Source organism: Grampus griseus (genome assembly GCF_964374135.1).
Source record: "Grampus griseus genome assembly, chromosome: 8".
NCBI classification, from domain to species: Eukaryota; Metazoa; Chordata; class Mammalia; order Artiodactyla; family Delphinidae; genus Grampus; species Grampus griseus.
The window spans coordinates 87,992,764-88,014,736 of NC_139002.1; the positions used below are offsets into that span (position 1 = coordinate 87,992,764).

Genomic DNA, 21,973 nt, shown 5'->3' on the forward strand with positions numbered 1-21,973 from the left:
TGCCCCGGTCTGGGAGGATCCCACATGCCGCGGAGCAGCTGGGCGCGTGAGCCATGGCCGCTGAGCCTGCACGTCCGGAGCCTGTGCTCCTCAACGGGAGAGGCCACACAGTGAGAGGCCCGCGTACCGCAAAAACAAACAAAAAAAAGTGATGGTATGGACCTGTAGTTATCGACATGAAAAGATGTCACAGTATATGGTTAAGTGACAAAAGCCGGTTTCAGAATAGCATAGTATTTTATTCAGGTGCATTTAAGCAAAACTGTATGCCTAGATTTCTATTTATTAATTCAGTTAGTAATTATTGAGTAACCTATGTACCAGGCACTTTTCAGGGTATTGGAGGTAGAGCAACAAACAAGATCATGGTCCTCTGCCACTTGGAAGTGAAGTGCTTGGAACCAGCAGCATCGTCATTGCCTGAGAGTGTGTTAGGAATGCAGAATCCCAGGCTTCATTCTAGACCTACTGCATTTTAACGTGGTCCTAGGGCTGTCTGTTCGCATGCTATAGTTTGAGGGACCGTGCTTCTGAAGCATGTTGACCAAAATGGCCCCAGTGGATTTCCCTGGGTGGCGGCAACGTGGGGTAATTTTTGCATTGCCTGTGTCCGTTTCTCATCGTTGGAATTTTTCACGGTGCGCTATGTCTTGAGTTTACAGAGCAAGGATGCTAATTTGGCAGAGTAGCCGGAGGCTCCTGCTTCTGGTTCTGTGGGCTGTCTCGGGCACACACGGGCAGGATCCTGGAGCAGGAATCAGAGGGGAGCAGGAGGTAGAAGTTGTGACCGTGGCTCCTTTGGGCCATCCCAGAGGTCTGCAAGAGAGACCCTGAATCCCTGCGGCCGTGGCTGGAGCTGTTGCTGCAGCCTGAGAGATGCCGCAGGTCTGACGAGCTGAGCTCCTGGCTGTTCTGCCTGAGCAGGGAGGCTCTGGCGTTCAGACTCTGTCCAGCTCTTTTGTGTCATCACTATGGGAGAGTCTGGACCAGCAGCTGTCGATGGCAGACCTGCGCTGAGGTATCTGTCATCCTCCAGGCCCAGTGGGCAACCCTGTGCCCTTCCTGAGCAGATTGGGAGGTACAGGCATGCTGCCTGGTGAAGAGCATTTCTGTCCAAGGCTTGGGAAGTTCTGATCATGCAGACAGGGGGTCTGAACCCTTTCCTTGGGGTCTCTCTTGAATCTGGTCCCTGATGAGGGGTTTGGCAGGATGTGACCCTATAGCACTCCACCTAAAGCATAGGTGTAGTTGAAAGAGGGTAGACAGGGGCATGAGGACTGGATTACAGACCAGTCTGACCCTAAATTAACTAAGTGACTTTGGGCAAGTCCCAAATTACCTCCTCGGGCCTCAGTTTTTTCATCTGTGAGTCAAGAGGCTCAGTTATTGAGTGAAGCTGTGTGGCCTACCTGCTGGGCCCCAGATGCTATGCATAGGAAGATGGGGTCTTTGTTATGAGGGCGTCACAACCTGGTGACACGGGAACATCTCTTAGTTCCCCTCTCATTCTGACATGATCCCCAAATGCTGCTCTGAGGGCTTTGGCCTTCCTGCGTTTTTGTTTAGGGCGATAGTGAGTAGAGGTTATTGCAGATTTATGTCCTTACTGGTTAAAAAAAAAAAAAAAAAATCGACAATTGTGTTAGTCCTTCCTCCACTCCCATCTAGTTTTAAAAAATGTTTTATTTTACTGATCCGTGAAATCCAGAACTGTGGCATTCGGGCTCTAAAAGGAAGGGGAGGGCTCAGATCAGGAAATAAACCAACCCCCAGGAGAGCCCTGAGCCCTGTCTCGCTGCTGGTGAGAGCTGCTGCTTTGAAAAGTTCACGGAGCAGGTCCTTGAAGAGCGGTGGATTCAAGTGCTCAGTGGGATGGAGTCGCCCTGCCTGCCTTTGTCAGGGCAGTTTTAGACTCAGAGTTGGTCTTCTGCTTCTGCCAGGGGCTGCTGAGTTTCATGCTGGAATCTCCCCTTCGTGGAAATCGCGGCGGGCTGGGGGCAATCCAGACTTTGTCCGGGAAGCCCCCCGGGGCCCATGGGGGCTCGTGCAGACAGGGAGCTGCTTGCCAGCGGTGGGCTTCTCTCCGAGCCTCTGCCAGGCGCTCAGCAGGCCGTCTGTGATCTGCCTCACCGTTGCCTGAGCAGGTGTGTGCTGGTGCAGAGGTAAATCATAACAGGACAGGCTGCCCGACAGAGACGGCAGCTGAGCATCCCCGGCAAGGCAGGGAGTCTCGTTAGTGATTCCTGAAGAGGGTGCAGGGCCGAGGCCAAAGAGCGGGTCAATTGAATGGTAGCTGATGCATTTATAATTACCCTTATTCTCTTTCCTCTTTCTTTGTCTCATCAAGTCCAGTCCTTGGAGCTGGGCTGGGCCTTAGAAGTGTCGAAGGAGGCGGTAGGGTAGGTGAGTCAAGAAGTAAAGTGTGAGCCTTGACTGTTTTTCAGCTGTGTCAGGGCCTTCACTTCTGGACCTGTTATCTTTTCTGTAAAATGGGTTTTTGGGAGGAGGAAATGAGATGATATCTGTAAAATAGAGCACGATGCTCAGCCCATGCTAAGCATTCAGTGAGTGCTAGCTGTGATTACCCAGCCCCACTCTCGCCTTTTACGGGCTCATGTGTATATTCGGCAGTATTGATTAGGTACCGTGGTAGGCACTGCACAGTTGCAGCTCCTTCAAGAATGGTGAATGAAAGTATTCAGGTGAGGGTGTGTGCATCAAAGCTCTGCACAAAGCCAATGACATCTATCCTGTGAAGGAAAAGAAAGAAACAGTAAGGGCTAGAGTGCCTGAGGGTAGGGAGCGAGGTGTCTACTGTAGAGAGTGCACTGCTTAAGGAGACCTCAATAAAGTAGCGGAGTGAACCATGCCGACCTCTGGGAGAAAGACAGTCCAAGCAGAGGGAACCACAGACTGCAAAGGTCCCGAGGCAGGACTGTGCCTGATGGGCTTGAGGAGGAGCTGGGAGGCCAGTGTTAGCCAGAGTACGGAGAGTAGGTAGGCATGACATTAGAGGGGCTCCGCCGGAGTGGCACGATGCTGTGATGGCGGCTGTGGGCTTTTCTAAAGTGTTGGGAGGGCAGAGACGTTTTGAATGGAGGAGTGACGTGTTGAGTTTACAGGGAAACGCTCTCAGGTTAGCTGTCAAAGCCTATAGGTAGCTTTTCTGCCCTGATCCCTGAAAGGGTGACGAGAGCAAGGATGCCCGATCCTCTGATTTGCGCATCCATCCCTGGCTCTTACCTGTGACAGTTATTGCCGTGGCGTCTGCTTCCTGGGGACTTTCTATTTCCTACATCTCTTCTGTGTTTATTAATTGGACTTCTTCTCCCTCATTTATGTATTTATTCAACAATTATGGGTCCAACAGATCTCTGGATTACAATCCAATACTACTGTTGTTCGTTTTGTTGCTCAAATTGTTCTAGCTTTGGCCGTTGGGAGCCCCTGTAGGTTGACTCCTGTGTCCTTTGGACATGCCTCCATCGTATTTTAAGCACTTCTTCACTTTCTGGCAACACAAGACACTCCAGGTTCATCTTGTATTTTCCCCCAGGAATGAGCCACTTCTCCAGGGAGCCCTGGTTCTCTTAATTGGGTCATAGAATTTAGAAACCAGGATCTAGGCGCTGGCTGTGCTTATTGCTATTGGGGTGTACTGCTTCTAATCTTTCTTAGCAGATGAGCTAGGAAATGTATGTACGTACACTAACCCATGCACACACACAGATCTGTATTTCTATCTATCGATCTATCCATCCATCCATCCATCTATCCATCTATCTGTGTTTACAAATCTTGAGTTCATATTGATGCCTTCAATTCCAGTCCAAAGCCTCGGGGTTCATTTTCGTCTTCTCACTCTCTTTATTTGTGATTTCTTCCTCTGATAGTGAGAAACCTTGCTCTTATTATCTGTAATATACTTACCTATTTGTTCAACCCTAGTACTACACAAAAGGCAGTTTCAGAATTGCTGATTCATACCCCTGTGAGAAACAAATATAACTAGAGTACTTGTGAACAGTTCTTTTTTTCTTTAGCCTTATAGAATCCAGGCAAAATAATGTTTACCAGAGTTACGTGGGCTACTTCTTTTCTTCCCCACCTCCTTCAGTGTGGTGCTGTTATTCATCTGTAAGTTATGTTCATTTGTTGCTGTTTATATTTCATTCTGAGCCCTGCCCCCAACACACACATGCACACGCACATGGGTTTGATTTTAATTGTTTACATTTTGGGTATGTGAAATATTATCATGGTTCTAAGAGTCAGAGCTATACAAATAGACTCAGAGAAGTGTGCACCTTTCTCATCCCTGCTACCTTGTTCCATTCCCATTTCCCTATTCTTTCCAACCTTTTCTCACCCACCCCCTGTAGGTAACCAGTCCCTTTGGTTTCTGGTTTATCCTTCCTATATTTCTTTTGCATAGATGAACAAGTACATGTATGTTTTCTTAGATCCCCTTCTTTTGCTATATGGAGGGGTAAAGTACGGTAGATACTCTTTTGCACTTTGCTTTTTTTGCTTAACAGTATGTCCTGGAGATCACTTCCTATCAGTTCATGGAGATCTTCCATAATGAGCTTTTTAAACTTGGGTAATCAGAAAAAGAAATTTAGCAGCCCAAGGATCAATTTTAAAGTTCTATAAGCCTAGTGATGTGATGATGATGATGATAAGTAGCATAAGTTTTACCATTAATTGAGCATCTACTGTATGCCATGCTCTGTGCCAAGCATTTTATATAGATTATCACACTGAATCCTTCCCTGGGCCATATGAGATAGATATTACCTCCAGTTTACCAATGAGGAAACTGAGGCTCAGTTGTATTTAGAAACTTGCCCAAGGTCATAAAGATTAGAGCCACAATTTGAACACAGGACACTCTCTCCCAAGTTTGTGCATTGTGAAGAGCACACCAGCACCATTAGAGTACTTTCAGGTTAAAACAAAGCCATGTGGGTTTTTTAAATCTAGCCACGTCCCAGGCTTAAAATCCCTGTTGATAGTGTATCAGCTGTTCCCAAAGTTGGCATGTTATACTGATGACGAGAATATGAAGGTAATCTACCCTGTTCGTTCCAAAGAAATAACCCCTTCCTTCTTGAGGACCATGGGTCCTGCCTCTAAGACAGGAGACAAAAGGGATGCTAAGTGGGGCCTGCTACCTGGGATACAGCAATAGATCCCATCACACCTTAGAATCACAAGCCAGAGCCGCCAGCACCATTAACAGGAAAGTACATTACCCCACAGGGCTGTTTGGTTAGCAGGACATCAATCAAGCTTGAGTTACAGCAGTTCTGTTAAAAGTCTTTGTATAGCAGGAGTGGAAGAAGGGTTTCTCTGAGCAGGGTTCTGGCTTCTGTTGTGAGAAGTGACAGCCTCTGGCAGAGAGGCAGTATAGTTGAGCGTGGCTTCTGGACTCTGAGTACTGGGGGCCTCACCCCAGCACCATGTTTTCTAGCCGTGTAACCCTGGGCAAGTCACTTTACCTCTTCAGAGCGTTTCTGTGAAATGAGGAAAAGAAGCACACCCGTCTTTGTCAGGGGTTCCCAAGACCACCTTCAGTTTCAGTGATTTACTAGAAGGAATCGTAGAACTCAGCATACAGTCATACCCACAGCTATGATTGATTACAGTGAAAGGATACAAAGCAAAACGAACAGAGGGAAGAGGTGACGGAGTGAAGTCAGAGGAAAACAAGTCCAGGCTTCCAGAGTCCTTGCCCAGTGCAGTCACACAGGAGGCCCTTCATTCCCCCAGCAACAAATGTGACATAACGTGTGAAATGCTTTCTCCCAGGGAAGCTCATTAGAGGCTCAGTGCCCAGGATTTTTCCTGAGAGCTGGTCATGCAGGCACCCTCTGCCCAACATGTACCCAAATCCCAGACTCTCAGAAGAAAGGCAGGTGTTCAGCATCAATGCACTGTTTGCATGGATAGTTTAGGCACAGTGAGCCGTCCTCAGGAGGGAATGATGCAGACCTTCCCGACATCCAATTTCCCAGATGCCAGCCAGGCGAGGGCCAACTTCGCAAGCAAGCCTTTCTAAGGATGGCGGCCTCAGGCCTCTTGAGCCCTGCTGGTGTGGAGGCTGGGTTTGGCCTATTTGGGACCTTGGTGGCAGTGGATGAGCCACTCCCTTCCTGGAGGATGACACATGTAGGCTTCTAGTCTGGCTGGGTATTGGAGGTGGGTGCTGGTGGTAAGAAACTTTGGGCACTTCAAGGTAGATGTAAAAGGCCCCAGTTGCACACTCTGAGTCAGCGGGATGGGTATGTGGTGGTCAGAAAACTTATCCTCCTGACGTCTCGTTGTTTGTCTCGTTTGTCCTCCTGCAGCCAAGGCTAAATCGAAATGTGGCCCGACCTTCTTCCCCTGTGCCAGCGGCATCCACTGCATCATTGGCCGCTTCCGGTGTAACGGGTTTGAGGATTGTCCCGACGGCAGCGACGAAGAGAACTGCAGTAAGTACCGGGGCCTGCGTACTACGCTCCCCTGTTCATTCCCACCAGTGGACCTTCCATCCTGGCCGCTCTCATCTGTGTGCCTCTTACACCCCCAGGCTTGGGCCTTTTCTCTATTTGTTACTATTTGTTACTGCTTACTGGAATCTATTTGTTACTGCTTACTTCTTGTGTGATTGTGTAGATGCTCAGCTACCATTTATCAGGGCCTTTGCTAAGTACACTGGGCCTGGGGCATACTTTGTTTTCAGTTCTGATGATGGCTCTGGAAATGTAAGCGTGTTATCACCATCGACACATAAGGACCTGAAGTATGAGCGGTCAACGGACTCATCCAGAGTCACATAGCTTATCAGCTGCAGAGCCAGTTCTAGGCTCATTCAGACGCTCATCTGATTGACCCTGCCACTCAGCACCCCACGTTTAGGTGCTTGCTTTCCTTTTCATTTTGAATTCTTTAAAGAAAGATGTTTATATATTAATTATATACATACTATAAGAATATGCTCTTGGAAGTTGCCGTGTGATCCAACAATCCCACTCCTGGGCATATATCCGGAGAAACCTCTAATTCAAAAAGACACATGCACCCCAGCGTTCATAGCAGCACTATTTACAATAGCCAGGACGTGGAAGCAACCTAAATGTCCATTGACAGATGAATGAATAAAGAAGATGTGATACATATAAACAATGGACTGTTACTCAGCCATTAAAAAGAATGCAGTAATGCCATTTGCAGCAACATGGATGGACCTGGAGATTATCACTCTAAGTGAAGTAAGTCAGACAGAGAAAGACAAATACCATATGATATCACTTATTTGTGGAATCTAAAATATGACACAAGTGAACTTATTTACAAAACGGAAATGGACTCACAGACATAGAAAACCAATTTATGGTTACCAAAGGGAAAAAAGGGTGGAGGGAGGAGTAAATTAGGAGTATGGGATAAACAGATACAAACTACTATATATAAAAAAGATAAACAACAAGGTCCTAGTGGATAGCACGGGGAACTATATTCAATACCTTGTAATAAACCATAATGGAAAAGAATATGAAAAAGAAAATATATGTGTGTGTATAACTGTGAATCACTTTGCTGTACATATGAAACTAACACAACATTGGAAATCAACTATACATCAATGTTTAAAGAAGAATATGCTCGAGCACTGTGAGTAGCATGAGGGGCGGAGCCTTGGGAGCTCCAGGATCATGAGTTGCAGCGGGGATAGGGGAGGATGGGGGCGTCGGCTGCTTCTTCTAGACGCTAAGGAATGCCGCTGGACCTGGATCCAAAACAGGCTCTTCATATCCACCAGGCACAGAGGACAACAACTGGCTGGAGGACTGAGTGGAGTGCAGAAGGCCGGCCACTCTGTGCCTTTCGATTGGAGAATTTAACCCATTTACATGTAAGCCGTGTGGCTGACAGGGCCTTGGTTCTCCAGCCGGGTGTCACGCCGGACCCTCTGAGGTGGGAGAGCCAAGTTCAGGACACTGGACCACCAGAGACTTCCTAGCCTCACGTAATATCAACTGGCAAGAGCTCTCCCAGAGATCTCCATCTCAGCGCTAAGACCCAGCTCCACTCAACGACCAGCAAGCTCCAGTGCTGGACACCCTATGCCAAACAACTAGCAAGACAGGAACACAACCCCACCTATTAGCAGAGAGGCTGCCTAAAATCATAAGTTCACAGACACCCCAAAAACATACCACTGGACGCGGTCCTGCCCACCAGAAAAACAGGATCCAGCCTCATCCACCAGAACACAATCACCAGTCCCCTCCACCCGGAAGCCTACACAACCCACTGAACCAACTGGGGGCAGACAACAAAAACGACAGGAACTACAAACCTGCAACCTGTGAAAAAGAGACCCCAAACACAGTAGGTTAAGCAAAATGAGAAGACAGAGAAATATGCAGCAGATGAAGGAGCAAAGTAAAAACATAAACAAACACCAGACCAAACAAATGAAGAGGAAATAGGCAGTCTACCTGAAAAAGGATTCAGAGTAATGATAGTAAAGATGATCCAAAATCTTGGAAATAGAATGGAGAAAATGCAAAAAACATTTAACAAGGACCTAGAAGAACTAAAGAGCAAACAAACAATGATGAGCAACACAATAAATGAAATTAAAAGTTCTCCAGAAGGAATCAATAGCAGAATAACTGAGGCAGAAGAATGGAGAAGTGACCTGGAAGATAATATAGTGGAAATAACTACTGCAGAGGAGAATAAAGAGAAAGGAATGAAAAGAATTGAGGACAGCCTCAGAGACCTCTGGGACAACATTAAACGCACCAACATTCGAATTATAGGGGTCCCAGAAGAAGAAAGGACTGAGAAAATATTTGAAGGGATTATAGTTGAAAACTTCCAGAATATAGGAAAGGAAATAGTCAATCTAGTCCTGGAAGCACAGAGTCCCATACAGGATAAATCCAAGGAGAAACACACCAAGACACATATTACTCAAACTATCAAAAATTAAGTACAAAGAAAAAATATTAAAAGCAGCAAGGGAAAAGCAACAAATAACATACAAGGGAATCCCCATAAGGTTAACAGCTGATCTTTCAGTAAAAACTCTGTAAGCCAGAAGGGAGTGGCAGGACATATTGAAAGTGATGAAAGGGAAAAACCTACAATGAAGATTACCCAGCAAGGATCTTATTCAGATTCTATGGAGAAATTAAAACGTTTACAGGCAAGCAAATCTAAGAGAATTCAGCACCACCAAACCAGCTTTACAACAAATGCTAAAGGAACTTCTCTAGGCAGAAAACACAAGAGAAGGAAAAGACCTACAATAACAAACCCAAAGCAATTAAGAAAATGGTAATAGGAACATAAATATCAATAATTGCCTTATATGTAAATGGATTAAATGCTCCAACCAAAAGACATAGACTGGCTGAATGGATACAAAAACAAGACCCGTATATATGCTATCTACAAGAGACCAACTTCAGACCAAGGGACACATACAGACTGAAAGTGAGGGGATGGAAAAAGATACTCCATGCAGATGGAAAACAGAAGAAAGCTGGAGTAGCAATTCTCATATCAGACAAAATAGACTTTAAAATAAAGACGATTACAAGAGACAAAGAAGGACACTACATAATGATCAAGGGAGCAATCCAAGAAGAAGATATAACAATTGTAAATATTTATGCACCCAACACAGGAGCACATCAATACATAAGGCAAATACTAACACATAAAAGGGGAAATAGACAGTAACACATTCATAGTAGGGGACTTTAACACCCCACTTTCACCAATGGACAGATCATCCAAAATGAAAATTAATAAGGAAACACAAGCTTTAAATGATGCATTAAACAAGATGGACTTAATTGATATTTAAAGGACATTCCATCCAAAAACAATAGAATACACTTTCTTCTCAAGTGCTCGTGGAACATTCTCCAGGATAGATCATATGTTGGGTCACAAATCAAGCCTTGGCAAATTTAAGAAAATTGAAATCATATCAAGTATCTTTTCTGACCACAACACTATAAGACTAGATATCAATTACAGGAGAAAAACTGTAAAAAATACAAACACAGGGAGGCTAAACAATACACTACTAAATAACCAGGAGATCACTGAAGAAATTAAAGAGGAAATCAAAAAATACCTAGAAACAAATGACAGTGAAAACACGATGATCCGAAACCTATGGGATGTAGCAAAAGCAGTTCTAAGAGGGAAGTTTATAGCAATACAATCGTACCTCAAGAAACAAGAAACATCTCAAATAAACAACCTAATCTTACACCTAAAGCAATTAGAGAAAGAAGAACAAAAAAAAAAACCCAAAGTTAGCAAAAGGGAAGTAATCATAAAGAACAGATCAGAAATAAATGAAAAAGAAATGAAGGAAACAGTAGCAAAGATCAATAAAATGAAAAGCTGATTCTTTGAGAAGATAAACAAAATTGATAAAACATTAGTCAGACTCATCAAGCAAAAGAGGGAGAAGACTCAAATCAATAGAATTACAAATGAAACAGGAGAAGTAACAACTGACACTGCAGAAATACAAAGGATCATGAGAGATTACTACAGGCAACTGTATGCCAATAAAATGGGCAACCTGGAAGAAATGGACAAATTCTTAGAAAAGCACAACCTTCCAAAACTGAACCAGGAAGAAATAGAAAATATAAACAGACCAATCACAAGCACTGAAATTGAGACTGTGATTAAAAATCTTCCAACAAACATAAGCCCAGGACCAGATGGCTTCACAGGCGAATTCTATCAAACATTTAGAGAAGAGCTAACACCTGTTCTTCTCAAACTCTTCCAAAATATAGCAGAGGGATGAACACTCCCAAACTCATTCTACGAGGCCACCGTCACCCTGATACCAAAACCAGACAAAGATGTCACAAGAAAACTACAGGCCAATATCACTGATGAACATAGATGCAAAAATCCTCAACAAAATACTAGCGAACAGAATCCAAGAGCACATGGAAAGGATCGTACATCTTGATCAAGTGGGGTTTATCCCAGGAATGCAAGAATTCTTTAATATATGCAAATCAATCAATGTGATACACCATATTAAAAAATTGAATGATGAAAACCATATGGTAGTCTCAATAGATGCAGGAAAAGCTTTTGACAAAATTCAACACCCATTTATGATAAAAACCCTCCAGAAAGTTGGCATAGAGGGACCTTACCTCAACATAATACAGGCCATATATGACAAACCCACAGCCAACATTGTTCTCAATGGTGAAAAACTGAAACCGTTTCCACTAAGATCAGGAACAAGACAAGGTTGCCCAGTCTCATGGCTATTATTCAATTAGTTTTGGAAGTTTTAGCCCCAGCAATCAGAGAAGAAAAAGAAATAAAAGGAATCCAAATCGGAAAAGAAGAAGTAAAACTGTAACTGTTTGCAGTTGACATGATACTATACATAGAGATTCCTAAAGATGCTACCAGAAAACTCCTAGAGCTAATCAATGAATTTGGTAAAGTAGCAGGATACAAAATTAATGCACAGAAATCTCTTGCATTCTTATACAGTAATGATGAAAAATCTGAAAGAGAAATTAAGGAAAGACTCCCATTTACCATTGCAACAAAAATAATAAAATACCTAGAAATAAACCTACCTAAGGAGACAAAAGACCTGTATGCAGACAACTACAGGACACTGGTGAAAGAAATTAAAGATGATACAAGCTGATGGAGAGATATACCATGTTCTTGCATTGGAAAAATCAACATTGTGAAAATGACTCTACTACCCAAAGCACTCTACAGATTCAGTGCAATCCCTATCAAACTACCAATAGCATTTTTCACAGAACTAGAACAAAAAATGTCACAATTTGTATGGAAACAGAAAAGACCCTGAATAGCCAAAAGCAATCTTGAGAAGAAAAACGGAGCTGGAGGAATCAGGCTCCCTGACTTCAGACTATACTATAAACCTATAGTAATCAAGACAGTATGGTCCTGGCACAAAAACAGAAATACAAATCAATGGAACAGGATAGAAAGCCCAGAGATAAACCCATGCACATATGGTCACCTTATCTTTGATAAAGGAGGCAAGAATATCCATTGGAGAAAAGACAGCTTCTTCAATAAGTGTTGCTGGGAAAACTGGACAGCTATATGTAAAAGAATGAAATTAGAACACTCCCTAACACCATACACAAAAAATAAACTCAAAATGGATTAAAGACCTAAATGTAAGGCCAGACACTATAAAACTCTTAGAGGAAAGCATAGGCAGAACACTCTATGACATAAATCACAGCAAGATCCTTCTTGACCCACCTCCTAGAGAAATGAAAATAAAAACAAAAATAAACAAATGAGACCTAACTTAAAAAAAACTTAAAAGCTTTTGCACAGCAAAGGAAACCATAAACAAGATGAAAAGAGAACCGTCAGAATGGGAGAATATATTTACAAACGAAGCAACTGACAAAGGATTAATCTCCAAAATATACAAGCAGCTCATGCAGCTCAATATGAAAAAAACAAACAACCCAATCCAAAAATGGACAGAAGACCTAAATAGACATTTCTCCAAAGAAGGTATACAAATTGCCAACAAACACATGAAAGGATGCTCAACATCACTAATCATTAGAGAAATGCAAATCAAAACCACAATGAGGTATCACCTCGCTCCAGTCAGAATGGCCATCATCAGAAAATCTACAAACAATAAATGCTGAAGAGGGTGTGGAGAAAAGGGAACCCTCTCGCACTGTTGGTGGGAATGTAAATTTATACAGCTACTATGGAGAACAGTATGGAGGTTCCTTACAAAACTAAAAATAGAACTACCATACGACCCAGCAATCCCACTACTGGGCATATACCCTGAGGAAATCATAATTCAAAAAGAGTCATGTACCACAATGTTCTTTGCAGCACTACTTACAATAGCCAGGACATGGAAGCAACCTAAGTATCCATTGACAGATGAATGGATAAAGAAGTTGTAGCACATATATACAAGGGAATATTACTCAGCCATAAAAAGAAACGAAATTGAGTTATTTGTAGTGAGGTGGATGGACCTAGAGTCTGTCATACAGAGTGAAGTAAGTCAGAAAGAAAAAAAACAAATACCATATGCTAACACATATATATGGAATCTAAAAAAAAAAGGTTCTGAAGAACTTAGGGGCAGGACAGGAATAAAGGTGCAGATGTAGAGAATGGACTTGAGGACATGGGGTAGGGGAAAGCTGGGATGAAGTGAGAGAGTGGCATGGACATATATACACTACCAAATGTAAAATTGATAGCTAGTGGGAAGCAGCCGCATAGCACAGGGAGATCAGCTCTGTGCTTTGTGACCACCTAGAAGGGTGGGATAGGGAGGTTGGGAGGGAGACGCAAGGAGGGGATATGGGGATATATGTATATGTATAGCTGATTCACCTTGTTATACAGCAGAAACTAACACAACATTGTAAAGCAATTATACTCCAATAAAGATGTTAAAAAAAGAAACAAGAATATGCTCCTGGAAAAAAATCCAAATAGTATAGAAAGCTAAAGTGTTCCTTGACTTGTGACCACCTGATTCCTTTTACCTGGTATGTAATATTCCATGGTATCAACACACAGACAGACAGACACACACACACACCTCCTCTTGTTCTCTCTACCCCTCCTGCCTCTTAGCAGTCTTGGTGTTGAAGCTCACCTCACTACTCCTTGGCCTGGATATACTGGTGCCTTGCTTGGCAGCATCTCTGTGTCCAAATCCACACTCAGCAGTTTCAGTGACCTTCAGGTGTCCCTTTCCTGCCTTTCACGCTGTTCCAGCTCCCCCAGCAATTCGCTTTGTACCTGCTTCTGGTTCGTCTGGTCACTGCTTAGTTTATTCTTTTTCTTTTCCCCTTCAATGTTTAGACTGCTGGAGCCTTTCTAACTGTAGTTGGCTCTTGACAAACTTACACATTTACCTTCTGCACTTATATATTTTAATAACCCTTTTCTCTTCTGATTATTGTAAAGAACTTGGGAAATATAGAAAAGTATAAAGAGGAAAGCAAAAATGCCTAGAAGGCAATGCTGTTAATATGTGGGTTATTTTGTGATAGTCATCCCCCCTACCCTATCTGTCTACCTATCATCTGTCTTCTCTAATATGTTTAATTGAGGTGTCCTCTTTATTGTGACCATTTTCTCATGTTATTAAATTTTTTCGAAGCGTAAGTTTTAATGACTTCAGGGATTGTTTTGATAAACTGATTTTCCCTTACCCTGTTGGTTCTATTTTAAGTCCTTGAGGAGGAGAGTGACTATCTCCTATGTTCTTTTATGTCTTTCCAGGGAACAATCATTGCTGTACTGTCCCAAGAGGGACACAGAGAGTTTATAACTCTACTGTATGCATTCTCCTGTTGCCTTATCTCACCTTCTGGGTCTCAAATGGCAGAGATATGGCAGAGCTGCTAGATTGCTGAATGGTTAGTAAGTAGAGGGGCTGAACCCCAGCCTAGCGAGGAGGGTGCATATCACTAACAGGGTAGGGGCCTGACTGACCAAAATGACTCTGGATCTGGGGTCTGGCCTCAGATTTGTGTTCTGCCCTAGGGAAGCACCAGTTGGGCTTCTAACATAATCTCCTTGCACAGTGGTTTTCTCTAGAATGGAGGTACTGACAGCCTGCTTTCCAGGTTTGTTGTGAGGGTTAGATGAGATAATATCTGAAAAGTGCTTAGTGTGGTACTAAGTACTGTCCATAGGGATCTTATCACGGAAGGGGGGGATTTTATATGTATCACCATACATATGTACTAGAGAGTAATTCAATGGCAATAAAAGCAAGTGTGAGGCATTACAGTATGTACGTTCTAAATGATTGTGTCATCCTGTGTACTGTTTGCCATAATTAAGAGCCCTGTATGATTAGATGTTTGGATATTGGTCTTTAATTGTCTAAATGCGTAAATTATATTCACTCTAAATTAAGCCAATGAGGATTAAGCCAGCATTTTCCTCTGGCATATCTGCCATTTGAAAAGAGTGGTTCTGACTCACTGTTCTGAAAACTGGTAAATAAAAGGAAAGAATCAAGCATTTATCCTCCCTTTCATATATGAATTACACTTCTGAGTAATTAAATAGCTGACTTAGAAAAGTTTTTTTTTATTGAAGAATACCAGCTGATAGAAGAATGAGAGAATTAGAGTATGTCTATTTTATAACCCCAATGAAGAAATGGATCATCAAATGGCTGCTAAAACCATTAGATGAGAAATTGAAAGGGAGCTTTATAATGTATGGATCAGGCAGAAAAGTCCCGAAACGGGCAATCTTCTCACAGATGACTTTGAATCAGTATTGCATCACTTCAAGTGGATTGTAGAAACCTTATCACTCTATGGATCTCTCTGTATTATAGTTGTCTTAAATAGTACATCTTCATGCTTTAAAAATCCCAAAAGATGGGCTTCCCTGGTGGCGCAGTGGTTGAGAGTCCGCCTGCCGATGCAGGCGACACGGGTTCGTGCCCCGGTCCGGGAAGATCCCACATGCCGGGGAGCGGCTGGGCCCGTGAGCCATGGCCGCTGAGCCTGCACATCCGGAGCCTGTGCTCCGCAACGGGAGAGGCCACAACAGTGAGAGGCCCGCGTACCGCAAAAAAAAAAGAAAAAAAATCTTAAAAAAAAAAATCCCAAAAGACAATGTTTTAATGTTTACTTTAACTTTTCAAGTATGTTTAAAAGAACTCCAGAGGAGAAGATTCGTCTATTATATTTACCCAGATATTTACCATTTTGGTTGCTCTTCCTTCGTTCCTGATGTTCCAGGTTTTTTTCTGGTATCATTTTCCTTCTGTCTGAAGAACTTCCTTTAGCAATTCTTTTAAAGCAGGTCTGCTGGCAACAAATTCTCTTAATTTTCCTTCATCTGAGAGTGTCTTTATTTCACCTGCTTTCCTAAAGGATATGTTCACTGCATGTAGAATTCTGGGGTGGCAGTTCTTTTCTTTAAAGCACTTTAAAAATGTTGTGCCACTTCCCCTGGCTTCTCTTGTTTCCAGTGAGAAATTTGCAGTTATTTTAAACTGTTTTCCCTTAGAGAATACACCACTTTTATCTGGCTGCTTTGAAGATTTGTTTTGTTTTGTTTTTAGTTTTTACCACTTAGATGACAATGTGTCTGGGTACGTGGATTTCTTTGTTTATCCTGTTTAGGGTTCTCTTTGAATCTGTAGGGTTTTGTCTTTTGCCGTACTTAGTACATTTTCAACTAGTCTCTCTCTCTTTTTTTAAATTGAAATATAGTTGATTTACAATCCATCCTCTTTCTCTTTTTCTTGTGGGATTCTGATAACAATTTTAGGTCCCTGAAACTCTGTTCATTTTTTAATCAATCTTTTTTCTTTTTATTATCCAGATTGGATTATTTCTATTACTCTTTTGTCAGGTTTACTTTTTCCTCTGTCATCTCCAATCTACTTTCGAGCCCATACAATGTGACTCGTTTTTACTTTGGTTACTCTATTTTTCAGTTCTGAAATTTCCTTTTGGTTCTTCTTTACATCTTGTGTTCCTTTGCTGAGACTTTCTATTTTCCATTTGTTTCAAGAGTGTTTGTGATTGCTTGTTAGTATTTGTATAATCGCTGCTTTAAAGTCTCTGTCACAGAATTCCAACATCTGCCTTATCTTGCTGTTGGTGTCTGTTGATTAGCCTTTCCCATGAGAGTTGAGATTTTCCTGTTTTTTCATATGACAAGTAATTTTGGATTTTATTTTGATTATTTTGATTACTATGCATGACACTTTGGGTTTTGTTTAAATCCCACAGAGAAGGCTTGTATTTTTGTTTTAGTGGACAAATGACTCTGCTGGGTCAGGCCACAAGTTCCTAACAGCCTTCTGGAAGGGCAATAAAGCCTTCAGTGGACTGTAGTCACAGTTGTTTTTAGACTGTTTTTGCAGTGCTGCTTGGACCTGTTCTGTGTCTGCACCTCCCAGTGGCCAGTCTGGGACCTGGGCAGTGGTCTATGCGTTTAGTTCTTACCATCTTTAGTCTGCTGATTAGAACCAGATCCATGCATGTGCATCTTGGGAATCAGCCTCAGAGTTCAAAAACAACTTTATGAAGTTGATTTCCCAAGTTCTTCCCTCTCCGTGATCTCTCTGATATTTGCCAGTTTCCTGGGAGTCGGAGAGGGGAAAAAGAAGGTAAACTTAGCACCATTTCAGTGCTAGTTCAAATTTTGGTCTTCTTCCACAGTTGGTCTGCTCCAATTTACTTTTCAGAATCTAAAAATAGCTGTTACATGTATTCTGTCCAGGTTTTCTTTAGCTGCATTCAGTAGGAGAGCCAGGGTGTGGTGTGATTGCTGCATCTGACCTGGAATTGGATCCTCCCACAAGTCAGTTGGCGCATCACAAGAAAAGAGACAACCAGACATTTGCCTTCTGATACAACCCAAAAGGAACACACATCACCACTCTATGGTATTTCTGCCCCCAAACATCCAACCTGAATCTGATTGAGCCTCTTGGTCTGTCTTAGTCAATTCAGGCTGCTATAATAAAATACCATACACTGGGTGGCATACGCAACAGCAGCTTACTTCTCACAGATCTGGAAGTCCAGGATCAGAGTACCAGCGTGGTCAGGTTGGTGGTGTGGACCCTCTCTCTGGTCATAACCTCACATGGCCTTCCTTGGTGTGTGCACACAGAGAGAGAAATCCTCATCATCATCTTATAAGGGCGCTTATCCCATCATGAGAACATCACCCTCATGACCTCATCTAACCCTAAGCACCTCCCAAAGACCCCACCTCCTAATTCCATCCATTAGGGGTTAGTGTTTCCACATATGAATTTGGGGGGAACACGAACATGCAGTTCTTAACACTAACCACTAGTTTATAGGAAATTCAGGGACAGAGGAACATGTTAGTGACCCCGTGGGTAGATAAACGGCCAGATCCGGAATGTGGAATATTCTCCACCATTCAGTTTCAGCCACAAATAAATTCTAAGAAAAAAAATTAGAAGGGGGAGCCTACAGATTCAAAGAGACTAAGGGACAAGCCAACCAAACGTAATATGTGGACCTTGTTTCAACCCTGATTCAAACAAACCAACTGTTAAAAAAATTGAGATAGTTGGGAAATCTTGAATTGTGGTTGTATATCTAATATTAAGGCATTATTATTAAGTTTTTAAGTTTAAGGATGGCATTCTGTTTATTATTTTTTAAAAATCCTTGTCTTTGAGAAACATATACTGGAGTATATGAAAGTGAAATTACATGGTATCTAGGATGTGCTTCAAGCCTTTCCTCTGGGGTGGGGTCGGGGTGGGGGGTGGATAGTGGGTGAGGTAGGACTGAAACAGATATGTCAGCGTATTGGTAATTCTTCTTCATTTTAATTATGGGTTTATTGCTTAGACACTGGAAAATAAATTTTTTTCTTTTTTTAATTGAAGTATAGTTGATTTACATTGTTGTGTTAGTTACTGCTGAATAGCAAAGTGATTCATTATACATATATATGTACATTCTTTTTTTTTAAATATTCTTTTCCATTATGGTTTATCATAGGATATTGAATATAATTCCTTGTGCTATACAGTTGGACCTTGTTGTTTATCCATTCCATATATAAAAGCTTACATCTGCTAACCCCGACCTCCTACTCCATCCCTCCCCCAACGCCCTCCCCCTGGTCTCTATGTCTGGTCTCTATGTCCATAGTTTTGTTTCTGTTTCATAGGTTCATTTGTGTCATATTTTTAGATTCCACATATAAGTGATATCATATGGTATTTGTCTTTCTCTTTCTGACTCACTTCACTTAGTATGATAATCTCTAGTTGCATCTGTGTTGCTGCAAATGACATTATTTCATTCTTTTTTATGGCTGAGTAGTATTCCATTGTATACATGTACCACATCTTCTTTATCCATTTATCTGTCGATGGACATTTATGTTGTTTCTATGTCTTGGCTATTGTGAATAGTGCTGCTATGAACATAGGAGTGCATGTATCTTTTTGAATTATAGTTTTGTCTGGATACATGCCCAGGAGTGGGGATGCTGGATCATATGGTAATTCTATTCTTAGTTTTCTGAGGAACCTCCACCCTGTCTTGCACAGTGACTGTACCAACTTACATTCCCACCAACAGTGTAGGAGCGTTCCCTTTTCTCCACACCCTCTCCAGCATTTGTTGTTTGTAGACTTTTTAATGATGGCCATTCTGACTGGTGTGAGGTGGTTCCTCCTGTAGTTTTGATCTGCATTTCTCTAACAGTTAGCGATGTTCAGCATCTTTTCTTGTGCCTCTTGGCCATCTGTATGTCTTCTTTGGAGAAATATCTATTTAAGTCTTCTGCCCATTTTTGGATTGTAATGGTAATTATTAAAACCAGGTGATTGAAACACAGGGGTTCCCTATGCCAGTCTCTATTTTTGTATGTAACTGGAATTTTCCATAATAAAATGGTAAAAAGAAATAAAAGATAAAGGAGCAGTTTTGTTGGGTGATGTCTTGACTTCAGCAAATAATTGGAGAGTCATATTTTTAAAGAACTTTATTTCTGTGGATGTGTTTTCCACTGTTTGCATTCATTTTGCAGGAGGAAGGATAAGCAAGGACCAGTGTTTCCTTCTAGAGGATCACAGTGCTGAGATTTTGCCCTTTCACTTCCTTCCTTTCTCCTTTTTACTGTGTTTGGCTTCTTCCTCCTGCCTTGGGCTCAGACATCCTTGGCTGGCGGTGAAGCCCGGATGGGCTGGCAGCACAGCTCTCCCCCGGTCCTCCGTCAGGGAGGACAGGTACTCCTTCCAGGAACTGAGTTATGGCAGAGTGGTCTGGGTGACCACGGTGGAAAATTCTTTCAAGTGGGATCTTCTGCTGCTGTTTTCAGCATAGTTGTGCTCAGAAAACCCGCTGTGTACTGGACTGTTTTTCTCCCACTGCTGATGAAGTCTTGCCTGTCCCCCTAAAGAGCTGACTTGCTCAGCCAGTGTGTCTATATTTTTTAATCACGGAGCCCCTTGGTGCTTGTGTATTTCTGTAGCTTTATTCATGTCAACCCAGATCAGATTCCACATGTCTTCTTCACCCCTCAGCAGATCCATGAGTGGAAGCCTCAGGGAGCTGTGCCTCACGTCGGAGGGGCTGGGTGAGCAGAGGGGCAGGAGGATGCTTGCACCCTATGCTTCCAAGCTCCATCAGCAAGGTCCCCTTAAAGGCTCCTGTACGACCTGCTTCCTTAGGGAGTTGTTCCTGGTCTGCCGAGCCTGTGTGTTGGCACAGCATCTTGGGTCGCCCCCAAACAAATCAGAGACCTGCCCTGAACACTCTGTAAAGATAAGTCCTCTCCTCTCCAGTCTCCCACGCTGTCTCCTTCCCCTGATTCACGCTTCTCCTCTGCACTTACCACCACTTTTTGTTTATTTTCTGCCTTCTCTGCTGCACCGTGATGGCCATGAGACGGTATTGCTGCATGGTTCACAGCTGTACTCCCAGTGCCAGCTGTATAGTCTGGCTCAGCCTTAGCGCGGGATAAATGCATGTGGAATAAATTGCACTTCTCATGCTTTATCTTCAGTGCACATTGACCTGCCTGTCTCCCCACTAGAGTGTAAGCTCTTTAAGAACAGACTGGGTTGGGGGCTTCCCTGGTGGCGCAGTGGTTGAGAGTCCGCATGCCGACGCAGGGGACATGGGTTCGTGCCCCGGTCCGGGAAGATCCCACATGCCGCGGAGCGGCTGGGCCCGTGAGCCATGGCCTCTGAGCCTGCGCGTCTGGAGCCTGTGCTCCGCAATGGGAGAGGCCACAACAGTGAGAGGCCCGCGTACCACAAAAAAAAAAAAAAAAAAAAGAACAGACTGGGTTTTCTTTTATCCCCAGTGCCTAGTAGAGTGCTTCATTTATAGGCAAACTAAATATCTGTGGAATGAGTGGATCAAGCAGCTAATCAAACAGAGGGTTAAAGAAGAAGACAGACGGTCAGGATATATTCTCAACATGGGGATGTCTTGGCCCTCTTCTTTGGTTTCAGATGTACACCCAGAGGGCACATTTAGGCTGCACATGGTTCATTCACCCCAGCTCCCACCTTCTTTCAGACTCTCATTCTCTTTCTACAGTTTCTGTGCCAGACACCCTGCAAGACGCTGCAGGGGATAAAGAGATGGGGCAGATGCAGGACCCTGGCAATGTTGAGGTGATCCTCAAGCAAGGGAGCCAGAAGGAGTCATACCCAAATAAATACAATATGGGTTGACAGTGGAGAGCGCTGTGGGAGCCACTGCTGGGAGAGATTATTTGCCTCTGGGCTCAGCAGCGGGAGTTGTTGAAGGAGATGGACCTGGGAAGATGGGTGCCATTTAAAAGTTGGCAATACGATTCCGTGGAGTCTTTTAGGCTAAGGGCTCAGCAGTGAGGTATGCAGACTGTGCAGAGCATAAGAAACCACTTGACTGACAGTGTCTGAGTACTTACTATGTATGTGGCACATTTCTATATGCTTTACACGTGTGATATTTTAGGCTGATAACATTATGACTCCCTGTTTGTAGATAAGGAAATGAGACATAGAAAGGTTAAATAATTTGCCTAAGGTCACACAGTAAGTGACAGAGTTGTAACATCAACCCAGGCAGTATAAATCCAGGGTCTGAACTCTTAACCACTATACTGTGTATCCCCAATGATAATTATTATTACAAGCATTTATTGAGCACCTGCTGTGGGCCACATGCAATTCTCAGTTGTTCAGGTGCATTAAGTTTTTTTTTTTAATTTTTGTTGGAGTATAGTTGATTTACAATGTTGTGTTAGTTTCAGGTGAGTGAAAGTGAGCCAGTTATACATATACATATAAACACTCTTTTTTAGATTATTTTCCCATATATGTCGTTACAGAGTATCAAATAGAGTTCCCTGTGCTATACAGTAGGTCCTTATTAGT

General features: G+C 42.8%; 1 protein-coding gene across 3 annotated transcripts in view; it reads left to right on the plus strand.

Moving 5' to 3' along the window:
* LDLRAD3 (low density lipoprotein receptor class A domain containing 3) overlaps positions 1–21,973 on the plus strand; it is a gene marked incomplete at both ends in the record, with an annotated part of 253,970 nt that overhangs the window by 111,955 nt on the left and 120,042 nt on the right. For all 3 annotated transcript variants that reach the window (XM_082659578.1, XM_082659579.1, XM_082659580.1), the window contains one exon: positions 6,354–6,479. In XM_082659578.1, coding sequence (XP_082515704.1) covers positions 6,354–6,479 — 126 coding nt within the window. The remainder of the gene's footprint in view (positions 1–6,353; positions 6,480–21,973) is intronic.